Source organism: Melozone crissalis, unplaced genomic scaffold, assembly GCF_028551555.1.
Source record: "Melozone crissalis strain CALT ecotype California unplaced genomic scaffold, PUWL_Pcris_2 ptg000032l_1, whole genome shotgun sequence".
NCBI classification, from domain to species: domain Eukaryota; kingdom Metazoa; phylum Chordata; class Aves; order Passeriformes; family Passerellidae; genus Melozone; species Melozone crissalis.
In genome coordinates this window covers 3,751,947-3,776,454 of record NW_026535810.1, presented here as the reverse complement: position 1 = coordinate 3,776,454, position 24,508 = coordinate 3,751,947, and the positions used below count along the sequence as shown (strand labels likewise).

General features: G+C 46.6%; 1 protein-coding gene across 1 annotated transcript in view; it reads right to left on the bottom strand.

The window, feature by feature from the left end:
- The window catches only part of MYO1D (myosin ID), a 176,712-nt gene that overhangs the window by 126,430 nt on the left and 25,774 nt on the right, over window positions 1–24,508 (bottom strand). Inside the window, exons 2-7 of the mRNA XM_054281490.1 lie at window positions 7,066–7,274; window positions 5,603–5,696; window positions 4,646–4,811; window positions 2,917–2,970; window positions 1,664–1,759; window positions 521–637 (exon numbers count right to left, since the gene is read on the bottom strand). Of these exons, the coding sequence (XP_054137465.1) occupies window positions 521–637; window positions 1,664–1,759; window positions 2,917–2,970; window positions 4,646–4,811; window positions 5,603–5,696; window positions 7,066–7,274 (736 nt within the window). The remainder of the gene's footprint in view (window positions 1–520; window positions 638–1,663; window positions 1,760–2,916; window positions 2,971–4,645; window positions 4,812–5,602; window positions 5,697–7,065; window positions 7,275–24,508) is intronic.

Here is a 24,508-nt window from a genome sequence, read left to right as displayed (position 1 = left end):
TGCTCTCTGGCATCCTCCTCCTGCCCACCTCTTTCCTCAGGAAACACAAGAACTGAGCTACAGGAACTCCCTGCTGCTGTGCAGGAGAAGAAGTTCTGTGGCTCCCAGAAGGATCCACAAGAAGGAAGGATCTCCTCAGCCTCAGAACACAAGGAGTTAAGAGACTTCTGTGTTTCCTGTGCTCAACCTTCACCATGAAGTGAAACAGGGGATGAAGGTGAATGTGAGGGCACAAAGGGACAGAAGCTCCCCATCCCCTCACTGCCAAACCCCAACAGTTCCTTTTTCAGAACACACAACAGCTCCCAGCACTTAGTGGTAAGCCTGGTTTGGGATCTGGAACATGCAGGAACACATGTGATCATCACTGCAGTGCCCTGTTCCAGCAAGGACTTTCTGTCACCACTGGAGCTGGGAGCTGGACACCTTCCCAGCCACCAAGGGCTTCTGCAGCAGGAAAACCAGAGCAGTACAAGCCCTCATGGGCTCAGGGATGGATCCCCATGGGCAGGGAGCTTACCAGGTGCAGAATGGCTGCCACGATTTTGTAGACAGTTTGGATCTCCTCCTGCTTGAAGCCAATCACCTTCATGGCATCAGCAACTGCCTTGAACTCGGCCCCATCGTTGATGGAACACTGAGGGGAGAGAGAAGTTTGGGATGGGGGATTTAATGGAAGTCAGCTGTGAGGGAGCAAGGATTTCACAAGCCCATGGGAAACAAGATGCACTTTGATGTTTCTCAGGGGCAAGACACTGTCATGAGGTTTCCCAGCTTATTCCAGTGCCATCTGTGTGCTTGGACACTGAATCCTGCATTGCACACACGGATTTTGGCAGCAGGAGACACAGAAATCCACCACAGCACAATAAATTTACCACTGGAATTTGCTGAGAAAGAGTTCATAAAAAATCCCAGAAGAACAGGGACAATTTGTGCACTCACAGACCCTCTGAGCAGAGGCTGCAGAGCACCAGCAGGAAATCTCTGTTTTCCAGCTCTCTCAAGATTAGCATCACATTTTTAAAGAGAATCACCTGGCATGAATCTCTGGGTTTCTGTACCAAAGTGCATCTCACAAAAGCACCTAGGAAATCAGGTCTGGACCCTGCTTCAAAGGGACAACACTAGGGACAGCTCCAGCTGTATCTGAAGTGTTCAGATCTTACTGTCTAAACACTTTATGGGTTTGTTCCCTTCTTTCCTGCTCAGAGTTCCCCCTTGAGGACAAGTAAGACATGAAGACTCAGTGCTTCAGTAACTCAAAGATCCGCTGTAAAAAAATGAGTCCTTCTGGCTTTTTGCTCCAGAAGGCAGTTTAAGGTACCCATTTTGGAGCAGGGGATGTCTGCCACTGCTAATGGGCCAAACATCCACACCTGCATTTATTAATAAATCATTTTACTGCTGTTTATAAGCAGATGCAGCATGCACAGGTATATTTGTATGTTTAAGCAGAATAGAGTTAAATAAATCTTTTTTATGATTCTAAGCATACTTGTGCTTTATCTTGTACCAGAAACCTCATTACAAACAGCACATCAGTGTCACCTTTCCCTACTCATCCCCTCTGATCTCAGCTTCTGCCAGCTCAGCAGTGCTTTGAGCATTTCCAGCAGCACTTCCAGTGTGAAGCTGTGCCTGGGTCCCTCAGAGCCCTCACCTTGAGCTGTGCCCCAGGGCAGATGTAGCTGTAGGCTGATGCATCCTTCTGGAGGTGCAGAGAACGCAGGAGCTGCTCAGAACCTCCCTGCAGGAGCTGCAGGAACAGAGTTTTAAGAAATGGTGAATGAAAAATGTAAAATCCTTCTCTTTTCTGTCTCTTATTCGTCTGCTTGACAAGCAAAATAATGAAAATATTAATTACTGCTGCAATATCTGGAGCACAATGTGCAAGATGCAAGGTGCTCTGCCACCACAAATCCCTGTCCTTTAGAGTCACAACTGTATAAAAACCAGGCTGAACCCCTCCCAGACCTGTTCACTGCTGTGCTTTGGCAAGCACATTGCCCACACAGAGACTTTTCCTCCTGGAAATGACACATCCATGAGGAAAGTGCTAATATGCCATCATGGAGTACTGAAGAAGTGGAAAAAATAAACAAACCTCCCTTTCCTTCAGTGCAGAATCAAGGTTATACTAATAGGCTGACCATATCCCCCAAAGGACACACAGGGAACCAACACTCAATGTGGAAGACATTAAAGAACATCCAAAAAACCAAATTACTTCCATATGGACTAAAGGCTTCAAGACAAAATAGAGGGATTAGGCTTACTACACATAAACCAGTGAGTCAAAGTCCAATATCCTCCCATATTTGTTTAGTCAGCCTCCTTTTAAGTTTAGCAATGTGTTAATATGGGACTGGAGGATAGAAAACAATCCATCTTCCCAGGCCCCTGCAGAGAACTGAAGAACCCAAGATCACCCAAGATGCTGCAAAAGGGAACCCTGTGCACAACACTTGAGAGGGTGAAAGCCCTGAGTGCTCTGCCCAAGAGGACAAATGCTCCAACAAAGGAACACAAACCTGTGACAGTGGTTTTTCAGGTGAGGGAAGAGATGAGATTGTTGACTCCATATTCAGAAGGCTTGATTTATTATTTTATGATATATATTACATTGAAACTATACTAAAAGAATAGAAGAAAAGGTTTCATCTCAGAAGGCTGGCTAAGCTAAGAACAGAAAAGAATGATAACAAAGGCAGCTGCCTCAGACTCTCTGAGCCAGCTGACTGTGATTGGCCATTAATTAGAAACAACCACATGAGCCCAATCACAGATGCACCTGTTGCATTCCACAGCAGCAGATAGCCATTGTTTACATTTGTTCCTGAGGCCTCTCAGCTTGTCAGGAGGAAAAAATCCTAAGGAAAGGATTTTTAATGAAAAGATGTCTGTGACACAAACCTGGTAGAAGGAGTGGAAGCTTCGCTCCCCCGGCTGCTGCACGATCACACGGGACTGGGGGAACAAATCACAGAGCTGGGTGTTAGTGTCCCCTCAGGCCACCAGGACACCCCAAATCCATCCCACCTCACACTCAGCCTCTTGGGAACACCACCACACACGTGTGACCCTGGAGCTTGAGGTCTGCAGGCAAAAGCAGCAGTTGTGTAACAGCTGCAATGTCCTACTTCCACCCAGGAGTCCCATGTGGGAACCACGGGGTTGCTTTCATGGAAGAGTCAAATAAAAACCATCATTTCAGTTTTAGAATGATTTAATCACTGGAAATGAAAACCAGGACTCTGTGACTACAGATAAATGCTGAGGGCCTGGTGGTCACCACTCCCACAGCCCCAGGACAGCACCCACAGTACCAGGGGATGCTCTGCTCTGACACAAGGGTCTGGTTTTAGGAGCTGTAGCTCCATTCCAGAATCCTCATTCCAGAGGTAAAACAGCACAGAAAAGGGATAAATACAGCAAACAGACCAGAGTAAAACAGTACAAAAAAAAGGGTTAAATGCAGCAGACATTCAGTCAACCAGCAATGTGCCCTTATTTCATGCTACAAGTTTGAACTATGAACAGTGATGCGGAACAGAGCTGTGTTGGGGAGGTTTAGGTTGGAGATCAGGGAAAGGTTCTTCCCCCAGAAGGTGCTGGCACTGCCCAGGCTCCCCAGGGAATGGTCCCAGAGCTCCAGGAGGGTTTGGGCACCACTGCCAGGGATGCCCAGGGTTTGTTGGGGTGTCTGGGCAGAGCCAGGGGTTGGACTGGATGATCCTGGCAGGTCCCTTCCAGCCCAGGATATTCCATGATTTGATGTGTTTCTACTGCAAAGCCACTGCTTGCATTTGGGCCAGAGCCTCCACTGCTTTCAAATGGAAACAAATTTAACTTGGGAGAAGTCAAGGATATGAAATAAACAATCAGGATAAATAAATCATCAGGATTTCAGTCACTGCAGCTGTAGTCCCAGCCCTCTTCTTACATCAAAGCAACCCAAGTTAAATGTTTGGGTTTGTTGTTTTGTTTTTTAAAATAAAGTGTTTACTCTGAAAATAGACTTCAGGGAAATAAGGGGAGAAGTAAAAAAGAAACACAAAAAAGGGTGTTGGCAGATGTGGTCAAACACATAATCAAAGCCAGACATGTCTCCCACAGCAAGAACTGTTAATGGCTCAGCCTGAGCTCTCCAGTTTTGCATATTCCAATGTTTTCAGCCACCGCTTAATGACATGAGAAAAATAATTATGCTCATGATCACTTGGAATATATAAAAACAACACTACCAACAGCTCACCCAAGGCTGTGGCATTATTCCAAAGTAACACTTCTCAAGCACACTCACTCCCTACAGCCCTGGAAATCTCCTTCTCCAGGGAGAGCTCAGTGCAAGAATTACAAAGCAGGAGCTGTGCAGAGAGTAAATTTTATCCAAAATAAAAACTTAGATGAGACTTCACACACAAAATCCTTTGGGTAACACAGCCCTGTTGCTGGTGAGCTCTGGAAGTCCAGGAACAGGGCACTGCCAGCACTGAGGAAAACTTCAGCCCTGGATTTATTTTCTGTGCCCTCATTCCTCACCTGCTGTACACATCTGAACAGAAAACTTCCTCCTGACAAAGCCCAGATTGCAAAAGCAACCCCAGCAAAGGCTGCAAGCCTGGAAAGGAGAGTGCCTTACCTTTTCCAGCAGGTAATTATTGATGTGCCCCCCTATGGGGTCTCCCTTGAAGTCAAAGTTGATGTCCATGTACTTCCCAAAGCGGCTGGAGTTGTCATTGCGGTTTGTCTTGGCGTTGCCAAAGGCCTCCAGCACACAGTTGGATTTCAGCAGGATGTTCTTCACTCTGCAGCAGGGATGGAGGGGTGGAAAAGGGTAAGGCTTCAACACTCACACCATGGGGTTTTTTTTTCACAGCCACTTCTGCAGTGATGCTCTTTGCTGGCAGATTTGGGCAGGTGTGGATGGCATCAGCAATCCCATGGGAAATCAGCTGGGAGCTGTCAGCAATGCTCCTCAGAGGAAGCAAATGCTCTTTGGTTCACAGACCAGACCCCCACCCTGAAATCAGCACTAGAAATTTAGCTTCTCTACACATTTCAATTCTAAAAGCAATTTTCTGAACTCTTTTTCAATCATTTTCAAAGTTCATTTGGGGTAGGTTTAAATCTGTTTCTGCAGAAAGCCACGTTCTTTGCTCCAAAGCTTTTACTTCAGGACAGAGAGGGACATTTTGCAATTCAGAATCATGTGAGCCAGGAAGGTCACAGATTACACTCCTTGCACTCTACATGTTTTTCTAGCCCACCCAAATTTCAGGCAATTTGCCCCAGGAAAAGTGATTTAGAATCATTTAGGTTGGCAAAGACCTCTAAGATCATTGAGTCCTGCCATTAGATGGTTGATATTGGCTGGATGGTATTTCTAGATGCTGTTTTGATTTTGAACTTTCAAAATGAATTTTTTAATGTGATTTCAGCAATTAACACTGCAAAATTCCCAGAGTAAAAGCAGTACCTGGAAAAGTTAAGTATAAATCAGCATGTACAAGAGACCATCTGATAACGTGGTGCTCCACAGCCCACAGAAAGATCTCCAAGCAGGAGAATTTTCCTTCTTTTCCAGCCCAGGCCTTACCTCTCCACCTCAGCCCTCTGCCCGGGGTTGGTGATGGCTGCTATGTACTGCATTATGTATTTACTGGCCTCAGTTTTCCCAGCCCCGCTTTCACCTGGGGGCAGAAACACCACAAACAGATGAAAAAAAAAAGCAAAACAAATAATTGGACAGAAGACCTCAATTCTACCCCAACAGTGCCTGGGTGGTTTGGTTTTTTTTTTCTTGTTTTTTTTCTTTTTAAAGCAATCTTTGTGTGCACTTGGGACATTTTCTAAACACAGCCATAACCCTGCCTGGCTGCTGCTGCTGGGCTGACTTTGAGCAATTGTGCTGTGAGATTCCTCAGGTCGGGAAAAGGGCTGGCACACAGAGGATCAAAGGAATATTGTTAGAGGAGAAAGCCTGGCCTGCAGCAGCACAAGGGGCCACTGTTCTGCACCCCAGCCCGGGGCTCTCTCCTTTCAGAGCTGCCTGAGCACGGGGACATCAAGGAAAAGAAGTGCCAGGATCCAGGCAGGGATCACTCTGGTACCAGCCCTGCTCCCACTGCTGCCTTTCCAGTCAGGACAGAGACAAAAATCAGCAGCTCCTGAGGAGAGATAAGCCCAGTTCTGCTGATCCCAGCCCTGCAGATCCCAGCCCTGATCCCAGTTCTGCAGATCCCAGCCCTGATCCCAGTTCTGCTGATCCCAGCTTTGATCCCAGCCCTGCTGATCCCAGTTCTGCTGATCCCAGCTTTGATCCCAGCCCTGCTGATCCCAGCCCTGCAGATCTCAGCCCTGATCCCAGTTCTGCTGATCCCATCTCTGCTGATCCCAGCCCTGATCCCAGCCCTGCAGACCCCAGCCCTGATCCCAGCCCCGCTGATCCCAGCCCTGATCCCAGTTCTGCAGATCCCAGCCCTGATCCCAGTTCTGCTGATCCCAGCTTTGATCCCAGCCCTGCTGATCCCAGCCCTGCTGATCCCAGCCCTGATCCCAGCCCTGCAGACCCCAGCCCTGATCCCAGCCCCGCTGATCCCAGCCCTGATCCCAGTTCTGCAGATCCCAGCCCTGCTGATCCCAGCCCTGCAGATCTCAGCCCTGATCCCAGTTCTGCTGATCCCAGCTTTGATCCCAGCCCTGCAGATCCCAGCCCTGATCCCAGTTTTGCTGATCCCAGCCCTGATCCCAGCCCCGCTGATCCCAGCCCTGCAGATCCCAACTCCACAGATCCCAGGTCACTCCGGAGCAGACCCAGGGCTCCTGCTCACATTATCCCTCTGCAGGCACAGATCCAGCTCCTGGCTGGCACCGGCTCCTGAATGAGATAAGAAATAATTGTGCCGATCTCCACACACGGATTCAAATGCAAATGAGCAGCTTTAAGCTTAATGAAGTTTCTTTTATAAAACGCTGTCATTAGGCAAACCATTATTCTCCTTCCGCCTGGAATTTCACAGGGATCAGATGCTCATCACCATGCAGAGCCCTCTCACCTACCTGAGATGACGATGCAGGTGTCTTTGGATCGTCTCTTCATGGCTTTGTAAGCAGCATCGGCGATGGCAAACAGGTGGGGAGGCCTCTCGTAGAGCTCCCTGCCCTTGTACTGCTCGATCGTGTCCCGCCCGTAGATGTTCAGGTTCTTGTAAGGGTTCATGGAAACCACCACCTCCCCGATGAAGGTGTAAATCCGGCCCTTCTCGAAGCTGCCCAGAGCACACAAAAGGCAGGAATCAGACAAAAGCAGAGGTTCAGGACTCAATGGAAACAGGACAGGGAAACCCTGGGCACCGGCACAGCAGCAGAGACCTGAGGGTACAGGGACAACTCCTGGCTTGGAGTTCCACCACCTACAGAGGACATTTCTGCCCCTGCTTCACTGCCAGACCCATAATGTGGCATTTACACTCACTAGAAGTGAACGTGAGTGTGAGGAGCAAATTTAATTTAATTTCATAAAGGGGATTTACAGGCAAATTCTTGTTTCACGTTCTGCAGTTGTCCATGGCCCAGCTCAGGCCAGACGAGCAGAAGTTCTGAAGCCCTCACTGGGAGGTCTGATCACACTTGAAATTAAACAAAGACAGAAGCCCAGGAGGGAATTGCAGCCTCTCAGCTCCAGCAATGTCTTTTTTGCACTTTGGAATCATCAGTGCTGCTACACAAGAGGAAAAATTCCTAAAAATTTCTGTGTGCAAACAACCCTAAACTACACCATTCCTATCCCTACCCGCCTCTTTGATACTTTCTGCAAACAAGACAGAAAATAACTTGATGTTATTTTTAAAATGATGTTTCAGTTAGAAAAAGTTTCCAAACAAGCTCCCATTTTATTGAAAGTTACCTATGAGGAGAACTCAGAATAATTCCAGACTAACAGTTGAGGAATTTACACAGCGTTTGTTTGTCAGGGGGAGAAAGGAGAACAGGTTTAGGATCAACACACAAACCTGGATTTCCAGCTCCAATCCCTGTCTGCAGCTGCATTTAAACCTCGGGACATTAGATGGCACCAGAGCCCGTCCACAGAGCCCGGGAGCCTCGAATGCTGCCGGACTCCGGCACCAATTCCAGCCTTACTTTATTGAATTTATTACCACCCCCATGTGGTGACAGCCCTGACATTTTCTATTGTTCATTTGAGAATTTTCTGCAGCATCTTGGCAGCAGTCAGTTTTTAGCAGGTGTAATAAAACTCAAGAAATATCCTCCAGCATTCCACTTTCTACAAGTGTTGGTTTCTCCCACTCCAGCTTCCTCCTGGAACACTGGGAAGACACAAGAATTGCAAAACATCCTCTTGTTCCTACATCACTTTTAACTTAAGGTGTCCTGATATGCATTTCCCAAAATAATAATGAGCTTAGAATGCAAAGATATTTTACTCTTTTGAGAGATATGCTGTTTGAAAGGTACCAGTAATGTTTTAGAAAAGATAATTAGCAATACCAATGCCCCTAATTTTAATATTTTGGAAGATTAATTTTTTTAATTTTTTGGAAGATCCTGAACAGGTCAAAGTGCAAAGGGATCAGATCCCGGGCTGGGAGCCCATGAGAGACTCTGCATATACAGAGGAGAGCCTGAAAAACCAAACCCACACAACCCTGCTGGTATTAAGGAGATCAAGTCACACTGGGACATCAATATGTAATGGAAACCACAAGGATATCACAATGAGCAGAATCATTTCACCTCCTGGAGATGGACACCCAAAAAAGGTGAATTACCTGAGGCTGCTCTCCCAGTTTCCTGCCCAGCAGCACAGAACTGTGCTCAAGGCACTGCTGATGCTGAAAATAAAGATCCAGCAGATTGAGGTTGAGGTTTTAAGCCCTATGGCCACACAGAGGGTGAGGGGGGTTGTTTTAGCTGAGCAGAAATACAGAAATAAAGAAATAAAGAAATAAAGGCCTTTCCTGCTGCAGTGCAGTGCCAGGCCACCATCACAGCACCCAATACTCTGACCTCTTCCTCAAGTAATGAATTATGTAAACTGGCATGGCCAGAGCCCAGTTTCAGTTTCCTCCCGTGACAGTTCAGCATCCCTGAGTGAATCAGAGAATCAGGGAATGTCCTGAGTGGGAAGGGAGCCCCAAGGACCATCCAGTCCCAGACATCCCAGCAATCCCATCCTGGTGTCCAAAGGCTCCTGGAGCTCTGTGCCCATTCCCTGGGCAGCCTGGGCAGTGCCAGCACCCTCTGGCTCCAAGCAGAACCTCCAGGTCTGGCCCTGCACAGCCTCACATCCTGCCTGCCACTTCCCCACAGCCAGCTCAGCCAGCACATCCCACTCTGGGCCTGCAAACCAAGTTCTGAAAGGTTTCACTGGGCTCTGATGAGTTGTGTCCTCAGCTCTGTGGCAATAGGCTTGTGATGGTGTTCACAGGGGTGCTTGGATTGGGGAAGAGATGAGGATCTGACTCCATGTTCCAGAAGGCTGATTTATTATTTTATGATATATGTATGACATTAAAACTATACTAAAAGAATAGAAGAAAGGATTTCATCAGAAGGCTGGCTAAGAATAGAAAAAGAAAGAATGATAACAAAGGCTTGTGGCTTGGACTCTCTGTGATTGGCCATTAATTAGAAACAACCACATGAGACCAATCCCAGATGCACCTGTCGCATTGCACAGCAGCAGATAACCATTGTTTGCATTTTGTTCCTGAGGCCTCTCAGCTTCTCAGGAGGAAAATCCCAAAGAGAGGATTTTTCAGAAAATGTATCAGTGACAAAGGCAGATGTAGATGAGGGGGAAGAAGGATCTGTCTCCAGGCACCTCTCCAGCCTGGCTTTGGGGACACAGACTTTATGAACAAGTGACAACGCCATTTACATCTCAGTTCATTTCTCTTTCTTTCCTAGCACCAGAGTTCAAATTTCAGAGCTGTTCCCACCAGGAGCTCCAGCTCCTCACCCTCCTTGCTGATAAAGCTCCTTTTCATCCCTGAGCATGGCTCAGCACAGCAGCAGCCCAAGAACAGCAGGGCCTCTTTTCCTGGCTCTGCTGGGAGAGCTGGGCTTGCCCTGCCCATGGAGAGCTCAGAAAAGCTTAAGAAAACAACCCAGGAGGGCAGAGCAAATGGGGAGCTTTGAGCTGTGTTAAACCCATGATTCCTCTGCAGGGCAAGGCCACAAAACAAGACCTGGAATCCATTTGGTGCTTTCCACAGCCAGCACAGGCATTTCCGTGCTGAGGTGTAACATGGAGAACCGGGGTTTGTTACTCAAAGCAACAACAGTTCCTTGATTAAAAAAAAAAGTTCCTTAATAAAAGGAACCCCAGGAGTGGATCCTGACACCCCCAGGGTCAAACCTTGTTTTGTATCTCATGGAACTCACATCAGCTCCTGCTGCAACAAAACATTTCCCTGCAATAGTTCAATTTGAGTAATTTCTGTATCAATGTCATGGAATATCCTGAGTGGGAAGGGATCCCCAAGGATCACCCAATCCCACCTCTGGTTCTGCCCTGACACCCCAACAATCCCACCCTGGGCACCCCTGGCAGCTCTGTCCAAACCCTCCTGGAGTTCTGGGACCATTTCCTGGGCAGTGCCAGCACCTCTGGGGGAAGAACCTTGCCCTGAGCTCCATGACACCCCCAGGGTCAAACCTTGTTTTGTATCTCATGGAAGTCACATCAGCTCCTGCTGCAACAAAACATTTCCCTGCAATAGTCCAATCTGAATAATTTCTGTATTAATGCCATGGAATCATGGAATATCCTGAGTAGGAAGGTATCCCCAAGGATCACCCAATCCCACCCCAACAATCCCACCCTGGGCACCCCTGGCAGCTCTGTCCAAACCCTCCTGGAGTTCTGGGACCATTCCCTGGGCAGTGCCAGCACCTCTGGGGAAGAACCTTGCCCTGATCTCCATCCCAACCCCCCTGGCCCAGCTCCAGCCATTCCCTGTGTCCTGTCCCTGTCCCTGAGCAGAGATCAGAGCTGTCCCCTGGGGAGGAGCTGCAGCCCCAGTGAGTTTCCCCTCAGTCCCCTCTCTGCAGCAGCCCAGCAGCCAAAAAGCAACTCACAGTATTTAATCCTTGTGGGTTATTTTGAGGAGGAACATCAGCTCTTTCATGAGAAGTTTTTATTGCCTCATTAAAACATCAATTGATAATGAGAAAATAAAAAGCAATGAGTCACAGAAGATAAATCATTTTAAGGGAGAGAAATTCTTCTCTTGGCTAGAAGTCCACTAAGGCAAGAAAAACACTTTTATTTTGTTTTTTAGTATTTATTTTTAGGGAAAGGAGTTTAAAAAAAAAGGATCTTTAAGTCCAGACAAGGTATATTCACATGCTCCTGGAAAATACACTGCAGAAATGGGAACGCTGGAGCAGAAATCTCCACCACCAGAGAGCACTCACATTTAGGATTTCCTCCACCTGACAAACACTCCAGTCAAAAATAAAACTGTTCTTACCGAGGAAATGATGCAACTTCAAATGCACTCAGTACAAATAAAGAAAAGTCAGTTGGCAAGACTTGGAACCCACAGTCCCAAACAACATCTGCAGGACGGGAGTGTTGCACAAAGAGCCTCACCGAGCTGAGCCCTCCATCAGACAGGGAATTCCTGATTAATCATTGACATGGAACTCCCTGCTCCAGAAGCCAACGAGCCCTTGGGGCAGCACTGCCAGCCCTGAGCACCAGGCAAATGCTCCTCACTAACCCACTTTGCCTCTCCATGTCCATCTGTCCAACAGCCCAGAGACAGAGCAGCTGCTGGAGAACACAGCAGGTCACTGGTTTGCTGTTCCTTTAGGAGAGATGAAGGGCAGGTGTTGGTATTCTGGATCATTTCTACTGGAAAAAACCAGTTTTATTATAACACTAACCTTGCACCGCTCCATTCTCAGCACTGCTCACAGCCTGGCAGCACATTCGGCTTTACAGGCACACAAAGCTTCACCCTCAGCAGGTGCTGCCTGAAGCTCCTTGGGCTCAGCCCTTCCTGATGCTCCACAGGTCCCCCAGGACAGATCCTGCTCAGTCACTCACAGCACAGACACCTCTGATGGGCTCTCAGTTTGTGCCTTAAAGCAAAGGAAATGTCAAGGAAAAGCAAATAAAAATAATTCAGGACAGAATTGGGAGTGCTGCAGCTCCCTCAGCTGTGCTAGGGAGCAAACCCAGTCAGCAGCAAACCTGGTCCCACTGAAGATTAAGAGAATCCACTGAAGATTAAGAGAATCCACTGAAGATTAAGAGAATCAGACTGGTGGTTTCAAATTATTCTCTGTTTCCAGCTTATTTGTGAACTCCAAAGCACAAAGTGAAATGCTGAGTATGGGCACACAGCCTTTTCCTCCTGCTCTGGGCATGGGAAGAATGATCCAGGAGCTGCACATCTCTGCTAGGTGGAGCAGGGACAATTCCTGTTGTAAACATCCCACATGGTTTGGGTCACTCTCCTAAATGGGGTAACAAGCCTCAGTAATTTTTTTCCATTAAATATATACATTAAAAGTCCATGACTGCAGGCTTTGAGTCCATTCTCTTTGCAAACCCACATGGAGACATTTAATTAACACTTGTGTTCATGAGGAGATGTTCATGGACAGCCAAGGGTGGGCCTTTAGGAAGGGGAGGGAATTTAAGCAGGCTTCTGGCAGTGAAACCATATTTTTACCTGGTTTGTAAGTGCAAGAATTAGCAGCCTGCACTCACCCAAGGGAACAACCTCACTGTCCTCGTGCTTTGGGAAGCGAGTGACTTTCCTAAAGCAAAGTTCACTCTGTGCCTCAAACACCTGGGCCTTTTCTGTGTGATACCAGGTTCAATGCTGCTTTAAGACTTTATTTTAGGTAAATCTCAAAACAAACTCAGCTGTCAAGCAGGACCTCAAGCCTTTCAGTAAATTGTTCATAAACCCTCTCACAGAGAATCAGCCTCCCACAAGAGCACTCAGATAAACAGGATTTGCCTTGGCAGAACTATGGCTAAAATATTCCTGCTGCTCTTGGAAAAACAGACCAAAAAACTGTCCAGTCAGTCTAACCTCCCTGCACCAGGAAAATGATCCAAGTCTGTCCTGATCATGAATATGCATGTCTACAATATTCAAAATGCTCATGTCTACGTGGTTCTGATCCACCCTGAGGGCCCGGAAAGCTGCAATTAAATTCATGTTGGGTGCAGGTGAGAGTTTTGCCTGCAGCTGGCCTGCATGGACTCGGTGCTCAGATGCTGCCAGTTGAACAAAATAGGAAATGCCATTTGGAGCACGTTCTGCACCACTCCTTTCCTGTATGGAGGGAGCAGACAGGGCAGGGTGAGGAATACTCCATTCATCTGCAGCCTCCAGCCAGCTTGGAAATTAGGTTAAAGGAGTTCTTTGTAATTGTGTCACTTTTTTCTAAGTAAAATTAGCAAACTACAAGTGACCACTGCCACATCTTCCTCAGCAAACGAAGGTTTAAGGGAATTGTCTGTAATTTGATGGGGCTGATTCAGCTCCAACCCAGCTGACCCTTGAGTCATCCACAAGCTCTGCAAAGCCACTGGCTAAGGTCAGGGGAAGGAAAATGGGAATGGAGGCTAAGCCAGCTCTAATGAACACTGAATAAAACCTAAAACTGGGAGATGTAAGAACAGGAATAATAAAATCCCTCTCCTTAAATGTAAAGCACTAACCTTGCACTGAAAAAATGCCAAACCACTAAACACAGGAGTCACTGAACTCTGGTTTCTATTTGCGTCAGACCCAGCCCTCCCTGCAGCAGGGCAGCCCTGCACACCCTTCTCCAGCTCTGGAGCACAGCACAAGGCACAAGCAGAGGCACAGGATAGAGATAAGAGAGTTGAGATAGATAAGGAGTTAAAGGGAAGTTCTTTGAAAAGCTCCACACAATGCTTGGTGGTTTATTCCAGCAGGCACAGGAGGAAGTGCTGCCAGCACAGGTAGAGGGAAGCAGTTTGCTCTGTGTGTGTGGGGGGGCAGTAAAACACTCCCAGGTTCCACGTGAAAATCAGCCTGGGACAGGGTAAAATCTGAGTGCAGAACCCACACTGTGATAAAGCCGTGAGGGAGCATTATCCTGGGATCCCAGACCTAACCAGGAAAAGGTTTGGGATAGCAGCAAACAAGAGGCTGCCATCTGCCCACCATCTCTAACTTTTAATCTGCCAAATAAAAGCACATAGCCTCTAAAGGGACAGTAAAAAGCAAAAGAAAGCTCAGCAGTCAGGTGGGCTCTCCTCTCTGCTGCCATCACACCCTGAGCCAGCTCATTTAAATGCATGACACTCACAGAATTAAGGAGGAGAGGGAAAAGGTGAAAATGCTCACCTATAAATACCTGGGGAGATGAGAATCATCCTGCCAGGCAGCTGGAAGAAAATATTAAACAGAACACCAGACAACCCATACAAAGGGAAAATGGCAATGGAGGACCCTGGATAACACAGGAAAGCTGCAGAGCAGCTCAGTGGCAGTTCAAGGACCAGGGAGGCCTGCTGGATATGGCTGAGTTTGTTTTATGGATGTATTTAGAAGACTTGGCTTCCTACACTGACCAACAGCTGACTTCATGATCCATTATGTTCCTCCCAATCTGATGTTACAGCACTCAGGTACTTAAAAAGGACATTTCACCTTCATTCGCCTCCTCTTTCCAAACCCTGTGTCCATATTAACTGTAAGCTGCCACATCATGATTATCCCAGCCTTCAGTTTGAGAATTCAGCTTTGCACATTGCATTGTACACCCCTGTGTTCAAGAGTTTTCTACCTTCAGGCATTTCAGGGGACAAAACTGCAAAAACACCTGTCCAAAAGGCAAACACCAGGGCACTGCCTGGGGATGGATAGATTTGCACCATGAGGAAGATCCTGCCTCATTTCCTCCCCTTGGTTCAGTGGGGTGTGAATTCTGCAGCTGTGGCTTTATCCCTGTGGTGTCCAGGCAAGCTGATGTTTCTAAATAACCTTGTGAAGTGCTATAAAATCCTTCAACCCAGCAGAAAGTTCCAGAAACATGCAGAAAAACAAAGCCCATGACTGAGCCCTGTTCCCTGCTCCCAAATCTCCAGTAACTCAGGAAACAACAACCACTCACAAATAACATCACCTGAAACTGCATCAGCCCCTGCTCTGATGATTTGCAACCTTATTTTCTAACCAATCTTCTAACACACACCTGGTGTGACACTTTTCCAACTCTGTCCCACTCTGGCTGGACCGGGGAAGGAGTGTTTGCTTTTAAATGATCTGCTTTAGAGGGGATGAAGGGGAAACCCTGACAGGTATTCAGGTGTGGAGAAAGGGAGGGACAAACCATGGGGGGCAGGAGAAGGAGGAAAGGATTTGGGTGGTGTGGAGGGCCCTGCATGAAGCCCTGGACAGATTCTCCTCCTGCTGTCCTTTGAGCCTTTGGAGTGTTGTTCAATTCACCTCCTCTCACTCCCCAAGCCCAATGCCAAGGTACAGACCCAGAATTCCACAGATTTTCACTGGCAATGCCTGGAGACTCCTTTAGCAGTCAGCTGGCTGGGAGCTGCTGATGTTCAGCTGCCTCATTGTTCTGCTGGGAAGGAAAATTCTGATTTGTTAAGCTCGTGGCCACTGCTGATCTGTGCATGCTGCTGGAGCCCCTGAATGCAGCATTGTTTGGGACAGGGCTCAGAAAACCCAAGAATTATCTTGCAGCATGAAGATACAGAGCCCCATGTGCCAGCACTCCAAAGGAATGGCTCTGTGCTCTGGGAATGTTACATAAAAAATAAAATAAAATAAAATAAAATAAAATAAAATAAAATTAAATTAAATTAAATTAAATTAAATTAAATTAAATTAAGGTGCCTTATTTATACAAACACAGGCCACAAAACCAGGCAAAAATAAAAATGCAAAACATGCAAATAGTGAGTCGTGTTTCTGCATCATTGGGGCTTCCTTTGGGGTTGTTGCAGGGATCTGCACCATGGCACCCCAAACCAAATAGTGACACTGGCTGGGACATGGGGATGTGACTCCAGGCTGTGACACTGGGCTGGGACATTGGGCTGGTGTTGGGATCTCTAGCTTATCAGAGTGCAGTTTTGAACTCAGACTCTCAGACTCTCAGACTCTGAGAAAAGTTCAAAAGCCTTTTTTCTTAGCTCAGCACTTGAAGAAGGAGTCAGGGCTCTTCATTTCTTGGTCTTAAGGTTGTTTGTTGCATCTTATATATAAAAAATTTTCTTTTGCTCTGCTGAAGTCTGTCTAGCAGGACAGTTCCAGGCACTCTGCCTGCCCCTGGGGCAGTGTTATGTCTTTATACTAAAAACTACATGTACAATGTTCACAATTACTTTCCAATACCTATCACCTGTGTTAGACAGCGAGCTTCTGCTCTAAACCAATCCAAAAGTGCCAACATCACAGCAGGAGATGGAGGCCAAGAAGAAGAAGGAGAAAGGCTGAACACACCCAGATTCCTCCATCTTGCAATACCAAAAACCCCAAAATCTACTTTTCCACCCCGTGATAACTTCACTATTATTCTGCCTAAACTGTTGTGGTTTGCTGGTCTTCATACAAGGTTGGTAATTTGCTCCACGGGTCATAATCAAACCCACAGGGGCATTCTGGGCTCTGTGCCAGGGTCCCTGAGCCCCCTGGCAGGGGTCCTGGTGTCCTGGACAGCCAGAGGGATGTGCTGGGTGCTGACAGGTTGGGACATCAGGATGTGACACTGACTGTGACACTGGGCTGAGAGTGCCACTGGGCTGGGACACGGGGATGTGACACTGGCTGTGCCACTGGGCTGGGACATGGGGATGTGACACTGGCTGTGCCACTGACTGTGCCACTGCCCTTCTCCAGCCCCCAGGCTGTCACAGCACGTGCTGGTGACTCAGCTCCAAGCTCTGTCCCAGCCAGGGGCTCTGCCACACAAACCACGGAGTCTCCAGGCAGCAGATGAGGACATGGCACCTCCAGCTGCCCATCCTGCCCCTCAGTCTAACACTGCCTTCTGCCATGTCTGCTGTGGGGACAATGAGGGACAGCTGTGACCTTGGCCACCCCCAGATTGCCACCAACTCCTTTCAGACACCAACGGCCTCAGCCAGAGCTCGTGGACAATGAGCCACAAGCACTGGAGGGGAAAATTTGCAAATCACAAAGCAAATCTGTTACAACAATATGTCCATGAACTGCTCAGGCTGAAAGGACTTTTCCTTGTGCTCCCTTGAAAGCGTGGCTGGTCAGGAAAAGCTTCCCAGTTTGGATACAGATTTGGCTCAGGTTTGCTCTGGGGCTTGCTTTCATTGAAAATGTTCATGTCCCTAATGGAGATCTGAACAGAACTGCACCAAAACCCCTCTTGTCCATCTCCCAGTCTCTCCTATCACCAAGGATGGAGCAGGAGATGCCCTGGAAGACAAAACCTCAGGCTCTTTAAGGGACCAGATCATGCCAGAGTGAAAAGGCCCAGCAAACACACAAGATTTGTTCTTTCAATTAAAGAGCAACTCATATTACACAGAAAGTTTGGGTGGGAAACAAAGGGGTTTTTAACTATAACCAAGTGCAGTGGGTTCACTTAAATTCATGAGTGTGATTGAGCTGGCAGATTCAGGATCAGGATTTTTCTCCCTCTCAACTTCAAAAAAGGAAAAGGAGAAGGAACAGCACAGGGAATGGTTCAAACACCCTTGTGGGCATGGAAGAGGGAAAAGGAGAAGGAATAAAACAAGGAATGGTTCAAACACCCTTGTGGGCATGGAGGTGCAGGGCAGGACTGGCAAGATAAGCAGCTGGATTTGCACAGTGGCCTGAGGTACCTCACTTCACATCCTTTGAATGGAAAAGCAGCTGAGCAGCAGCAGAACTGCTGTTTATCCATTCATCATCCACTGCAAAAGGAGTGAATTCCTAAATGGCAACTGTACACAGATAACCCAGGGAAACATTAGCAAGATGGAAAAGGACTTAAAAGGTTTGATTAGTAAAACAGATTACTTGATTTACATGCTGCTTGCTTTATCAGTTTAAATTATCACCGGAAAGATTGAGTTCATTTACCTCCCTTACATTTGACATATTTTTTTTCTGTCAAAGACAGCTCCTACTCAGAAGCTGAAACACTATTCAAGTAATAATAATGTGAGACAGCACAAATACCACACAAATCAGAATTAACATGCAGATAACCTGAAAGCATCTTCAATTTATCTGTCACAAGCCACACCATCAAATTTTTCATCCTAGCCAGTGGAATTCAGAGCCCTGTGAAATTATTTAAAACAGGATCTTTTGAAGGACAAATCAGGATTCAGGCAGGCTTCTACTTCTGTGATGTATCAATTGCCAGATGATAATCATTAGTTAATGACAATCGCCAAAAGTCAGATCAGTTTATCAAAAAGTTTAATAAAGGTGTTTTTGGCCACTAATTATTTAGTGAAAGTGAGCCTGGACCCTCCCCAGGGGCTCTCAAACAGCTCTGACACACATGGGCAGCTCCAGGTGACAGCTGAACACAACTGTGAGCTCCAGCAAGAGCTCACAGTTAATTTTGCTATCCACTTTATTTACATTTTGATTTTTTTTTTTAAAGTAACAGTTCAGAGCTGCCACATCCTCCTCCAAACACAGCCACCTCCCTCTCTCCTTCCCTCCCTGAGCAATCAGCTGCTGAGCCCCCATAGAACAGCATGAAACACAAAAAACACTTGGTATCAACAAGTCTGGCAGTCACAAATCTCTTTACACCTTTTACAAACAGAGAAAATCATCTATTAAATGGAAAACATATTTTCTATGCTATTTTCTATGGGTTTTTTTAAAGTTGTTAGTGTTACCCTTGTCACACTCATCCCTGCTGCACAAAAGATGAATGGATATCTCAGCCATACTTGTATCATTGGAATAATCAAGATATTCTTGAATTACCAATAAGAATAAACTTAGGAAAGGTCACTATTAGCTCCTCACACACCCAGTCTCCAGCAGGCAGGAGCAAATGAGGGGAATGGCTCTCAAATGCAAATTTTCCAAGGACTTCTGGAAACAATTGAGTGCTTCAGGTTTCTCAGGATATTTTGCTGTGTCAGTGGGAAAGCACTGACAATCCATAAATCCATACATTTAGGTGGTAATCCACAGTGGAATACAAATGCCAATCATGATATATCAATACACACATTATGACATCAGCTAATCCATGATTATCCATGAGCAGCAAAGCTGCCACCCTGACCCCAAAACAGCCTTTGGTGAACTTAAGAAATTCTGCTTTGAATGCAAGAATTTGAACCCACAATATACACAACTTTTATTATCTGCATTTTAGATATTGAATAAAATGTCATGCAACAGTCACTGATACACAGCTCTCTCACACATCCCAATCCTCAAGGATTGCAGTATTTTCATGGATTTTTATTTAATGTACTCATGGCTATAAGGAAAAGAAGGGCAGGGTTAGATGGGATATCAGGGGGAAATCCTTCCCTGGGAGGGTGGGCAGGCCCTGGCACAGGGTGCCCAGAGCAGCTGGGGCAGCCCCTGGATCCCTGGCAGTGCCCAAGGCCAGGCTGGGCAGAGTCTGGACCCTGGGACAGTGGGAGGTGGCACTGAGTGATCCTTAAGGTCCCTTCCAACCCAAACCATACTCTGATTCCATGATTCTTCATTTTTTATATATATATATATACAAAATTAACTTTAAAGGCTTACATTTACACAAGGCTCCTGCTAAAAACTATTGCCCATAGTCTTCTGACTGAATGTGAGGAATAAAATGGTCACTTTGATAATCCAGGCAGAAAATGCATTTACAGCTTTGGATCCAATGGCACTGATGGACCTGCAGATAAGGACAGGGTTCAAGTGTTTCAGTCACAGCACTTTCATGCAGTGCCAATAAAATTACTACAAATCCTGGTTTTGTCAAAAGGAGAGTGGAATGTATTTCTGAAATGACTCTTTTCCTCCTAAACATATTCAAGAGAGGCTTACAGGAAAAGAAATAAAGCTCAGTTATTTCCTCTCTATCCTTTGAGCAGGAGAACAAAGGAATTTGACACTTCATATCTACACTGATCTTAAACACCATTCTTTGGCCTTTAGCTGGGTACAGAGTGGCACTGACAGTTCAGGAAATGTTCCTACATATAGAAAATCAGCACCTTTGATAAGCTGCACAGGTCATTTTGCTGATAAGGACAGTTACTATCACCTTATCTGCACTTCTTTCAAAGTCCCAGGTCAGAGGAGGTAAAACTCAGCGAATTGTCCCTCCTCTCTCATGCAAGCAGGAGTTTCTTTTGAAGGTATTCGCTTGAGGAGTGAAAAGTCTGCCTCACTCCTAAAATAATCACAGTTCAGCAGTGGAAATGCCAACAGTTCCAGGAAATGGGCCATGCAAAACCCTCCAAAACTGTCCAGTAACCTGAGACAAGAAAAATCCTTCCCTTAGTCCAGATCTGTTGATGTAACCTCAAGCAAGACAGAGCAGGGATCCAAAACAGTTTAACACCACTTGCAGAGGGCTCTGGAAATTTCTCATCTGGGCTGTGGCTCATCCGGTTTTGGAGGAGAGAACAACAGATCCTCACCAGCCAAGGGTGAAGGAATCCTGCAAGCACTGAGTGGAAACCCCAGGATCCAGGGGCTGTCCTCATAAAAAATCCCCCTGTGCACCCAGCCAGCAAGGAGAGCTCACATCTCCCCTCTCCCACCCATGGCTGCTTCACCAGGGTTAGGCATTGAATTCTTTCTCCTTCCCCTTTTTGGTGGGGATTTGAGGAGGGAGCAGAATTAGGGAGAAAAGGAAGGCTGGGGGAGAGGAGATAACAGACCCAGTGAAATTCCATTAGCTCAGGTTTGGGGGGTTGCTTCCACTTCATTATTTCAGTTGTCCTCCACAAACCACTCATAACTGTACACCCCATTAATAATTTCCATTTCTTCTCATTTATCCTGTATTAAATACAGACACACAAATCTGTTCATAGTTATTATAACAAAACCCGTTTGTATTTTATGAAGTCATGCCATCATTTCCTTTGCTTTTTTGACTAAATCTCCTCCTACAGCACGCAGGCACCTCCCTGAGCCGGTGCCTGATGTCACAGAGTTCCTGCTGTGTCCTCTCATCACCCCTGCACTGATCCATGACCCTGCCATTCACAGCCCATTACTCGGCTGGAAATGAAAGGCTCAGCGTTCTGGATAATTGGGTTACATCCACTGGGATCCAGCATCTTCGGCAGGGGCACCACCGATGGTGTGAACCTTGTTTTTCCAAAAGCTGCCTCAGCTGCGTGAGCACAAGCCCGGTGTCCTCAGCAGCCCAGCAGAGGCTTCAGCACCTGCAGCAATCCTGGACAGGGATGTGTTGGAGAGCTCTTATCAGTCCCAGAGCTCTCAAATCCCTCAGGGTACCTGTGCAGGTCAGGTTCCATCTCTCCCATGAGCAGCCTGGCCAAACCTCTGTCAGGACCCTGCATTTCCAGCTGCCAGCCCTGCCCCTGGCTCACAACCCTCCCCTGGGGTACCTGCATTCAGGCATGTGAAAAATGCATGTATTTTATGATTGGCTTTTGGCAAATATTCAAATGAATATTATATGTGTTGTGTTAGAAAATAATGCTGTATTAAATTTCTTAAGTACTGCGTTAAATCTAGTTTTAGGTTATAAAAATTGTTAAAATAGAACTGATGCTATGTAAGATGCTTTGTTTAACAGAAAGGACTTGCAGCGAGATAGCAGCCACAGAACACCTAAATCTTTCAGAGAAAGGGAATTTATTGCCTTCTTATCAGAAGAAACGAACTTCTTCCTGCCTTGGAGGCACTGTTAGGATTAGAAGGAAGAAGTTGACACTGACCAGACAGAATCCTGTATATGAATGGAATTTATGCATCAAGTATGAGGTGTATGAATATGCAATGGGCTATTGTTGTTAAGGGTTAATCCTTTGTTAACGGGTGTCCTTTGTCGGGCTCCTGCTGCCCAGAAAAGGTACCCAGACGTCCGTAACTCTTTGTTTTTATTGTCTCATATTGTCTTAATTAAATTTGTCCAAATTGTTATTACTCTAATTGTGTTACTATTTTTATAACTATTTTATTACTATTAACCTTTTAAAAATTTTAAAAACAAGTGACTGGCGTTTTTCACAAGGCAGATGAAGTTTTGGGGTGATTTATCACCTGCACTGAGACTGGACAAAGAGATTTTAACACCACTAACTCCTACACTGCACAAGTGGGGATCATCTCCTGACAGATCCCTGCAGCTTCTTCCCCAGGGTTCCCACTCAGGGAATGTGGTGGCAAAAGGCCAAAATCTCTCTGCCCAGAGCCCCCTCAGCTCTGCAGCCTCACAAACTGGAGCTCCACAAGGAAGCAGCACGGGCACATTCTGCACCCTGGGCTGCTGTGCCCTGCCAGGACCCAGCTGCCTCTGAAAGGAGCTCATGAGCACCGTCCTTTATCAGTGCTGTGGTTAATCTGCAACCAGATCATCCCCTCCAGGGCAGCTGAGGGTTCCATTTACAGGAAATAAACCAGATATTGCCCCAACTAAACATTAACTCGCTGCTGCTGGACTATCTTGTTTTAAGCCCCTCATCTTCCTCAATAAATCAGGAAAGAAGAGGATGCTGAACCCAGGTGTTACTGAGAATCTAAAGCACCATTTAATTTCCAAACACACAGAATAAACCATCAGCTCCATGAACCAGGGGGACCTGCAGAAATCTGGGATCCTTTTGGATCAGTTATTGCAGAAATCTGGGATCCTTTTGGATCAGTTACTGCAGGGGGATCTGCAGAAATCTGGGATCCTTTTGGATCAGTGATTGCAGAGAGACCTGCAGGAATCTGGGATCCTTTTGGATCAGTTATTGCAGAAATCTGGGATCCTTTTGGATCAGTTATTACAGAAATCTGGGATCCTTTTGGGTCAGTTATTACAGAAATCTGGGATCCTTTTGGATCAGTTATTGCAGAAATCTGGGATCTTTTTGGATCAGTTATTTCCTCCTCACATACTGATCACTGCTTCCAAACCAGGGCAGGACTGGTGTCTCTGGTTTCACTGGGTGGGTTCAGGTTGTTTTTCTCCTGATCACCTGTTTGCACTCCGTTTCCAAAGAGCCCTGGCAGAACAGGAACCTGGATGCTCTGGTATGAGCAGCAAGGTGACACTGTGTAATATTTGTGTCTCCAAGGCATCAGACACTCTGTCCTTCTGTTCCCTGCATAGGGAAACCCCCCAGAGCTGGGACAGCACTTCCTAAAGCTGTGACACGAGCCAGCACACACAGAACCTGCTCTGAGTGCAGGAGCGCTTATTTAAACACAGCCTCCTGCTGCACTTCCCCCACGGCATGGATTGTTTGCAAATGTGTAATTACAAGGCAAAGGGCACGTGGGAGGTTTGCAGCACTGCCTGAGCAGATAGAAGCAGTGTAACCAAACAAAGGGATCAGGATTTTAAAAGCTTCCAAACTACAGCACCACACTGGCCAAGCAGTGGGGCCCATTTTCAAATCACAGCTTGTTGGGTGATAATTACACCAACACCGCTGCAATTACTGAGGTGATCGTCCCAGTTGGATCAGAACAGCAGCGAGCTCTGCAGCTCAGGGTTATTATACAGCTTCTGCAACTGGAAAAGCCACCTCAAGAAATAATCCAGAATTCACAAGGGACCAACGCCTCACAGTCAAAACATCCAACCAGGCTAAAGAAATTAAACCGTTATTAAAGCAATGGTATCGACCCAGTAACCCACATTAGCACACTGAGCCCTTCACAAGCCATTGCTCATGCATAATGGCACTTTTATTGCTGCTCCTTGAACCCTGAATTAGTTCATGGCCCCCTCATGTTCCAGCCTCTCTCACATATTGTACCCAAGCTCAATTAAAAGAAAAGAAAAAAGAGGGAAAATGGTTGGAGACAACTGTCCTCACACCACAGCTGAGAGCAAGGAAGAGAGAAGTCCAGCTAGGCCAGGGTTTTAGCCACAGCCAGGCAGAATTTGGGCAGAAAGTACATATCCAAACAGAAATTTCATATGCTCTAGAAACCTTTCAGCCTCTCTTTCAGATTGCAATGGCTAGGTAGGACTAAAAATGGCTGTTTCTATCTTAGTGCTATTGCCTGAGATGAATCCATGGTTTGTGCCCACCCCAGCAGGGGGAACCAGCAGCCCTCTGCAGGCACAGGAAGGGCACTTTGGCAGCACCAGGACAGTTTATTTATCAGCTGTGACACATTTCTGGCAGCACCAGTGCTCTCGGATCAAGGAATTATTTCAGCTATTGACAGATCATTCAGAGAGCTCCGAACAGCAGCAGGACACAAGGTGCTGCAATTACAGCAGGGCCTCCCTCACAGAATCACAGCCAGAACTAGGACGAGCATCCTGTATAGATCTGAAGGAAATGAAGACAATAAAAATAGCTGTCAACCAG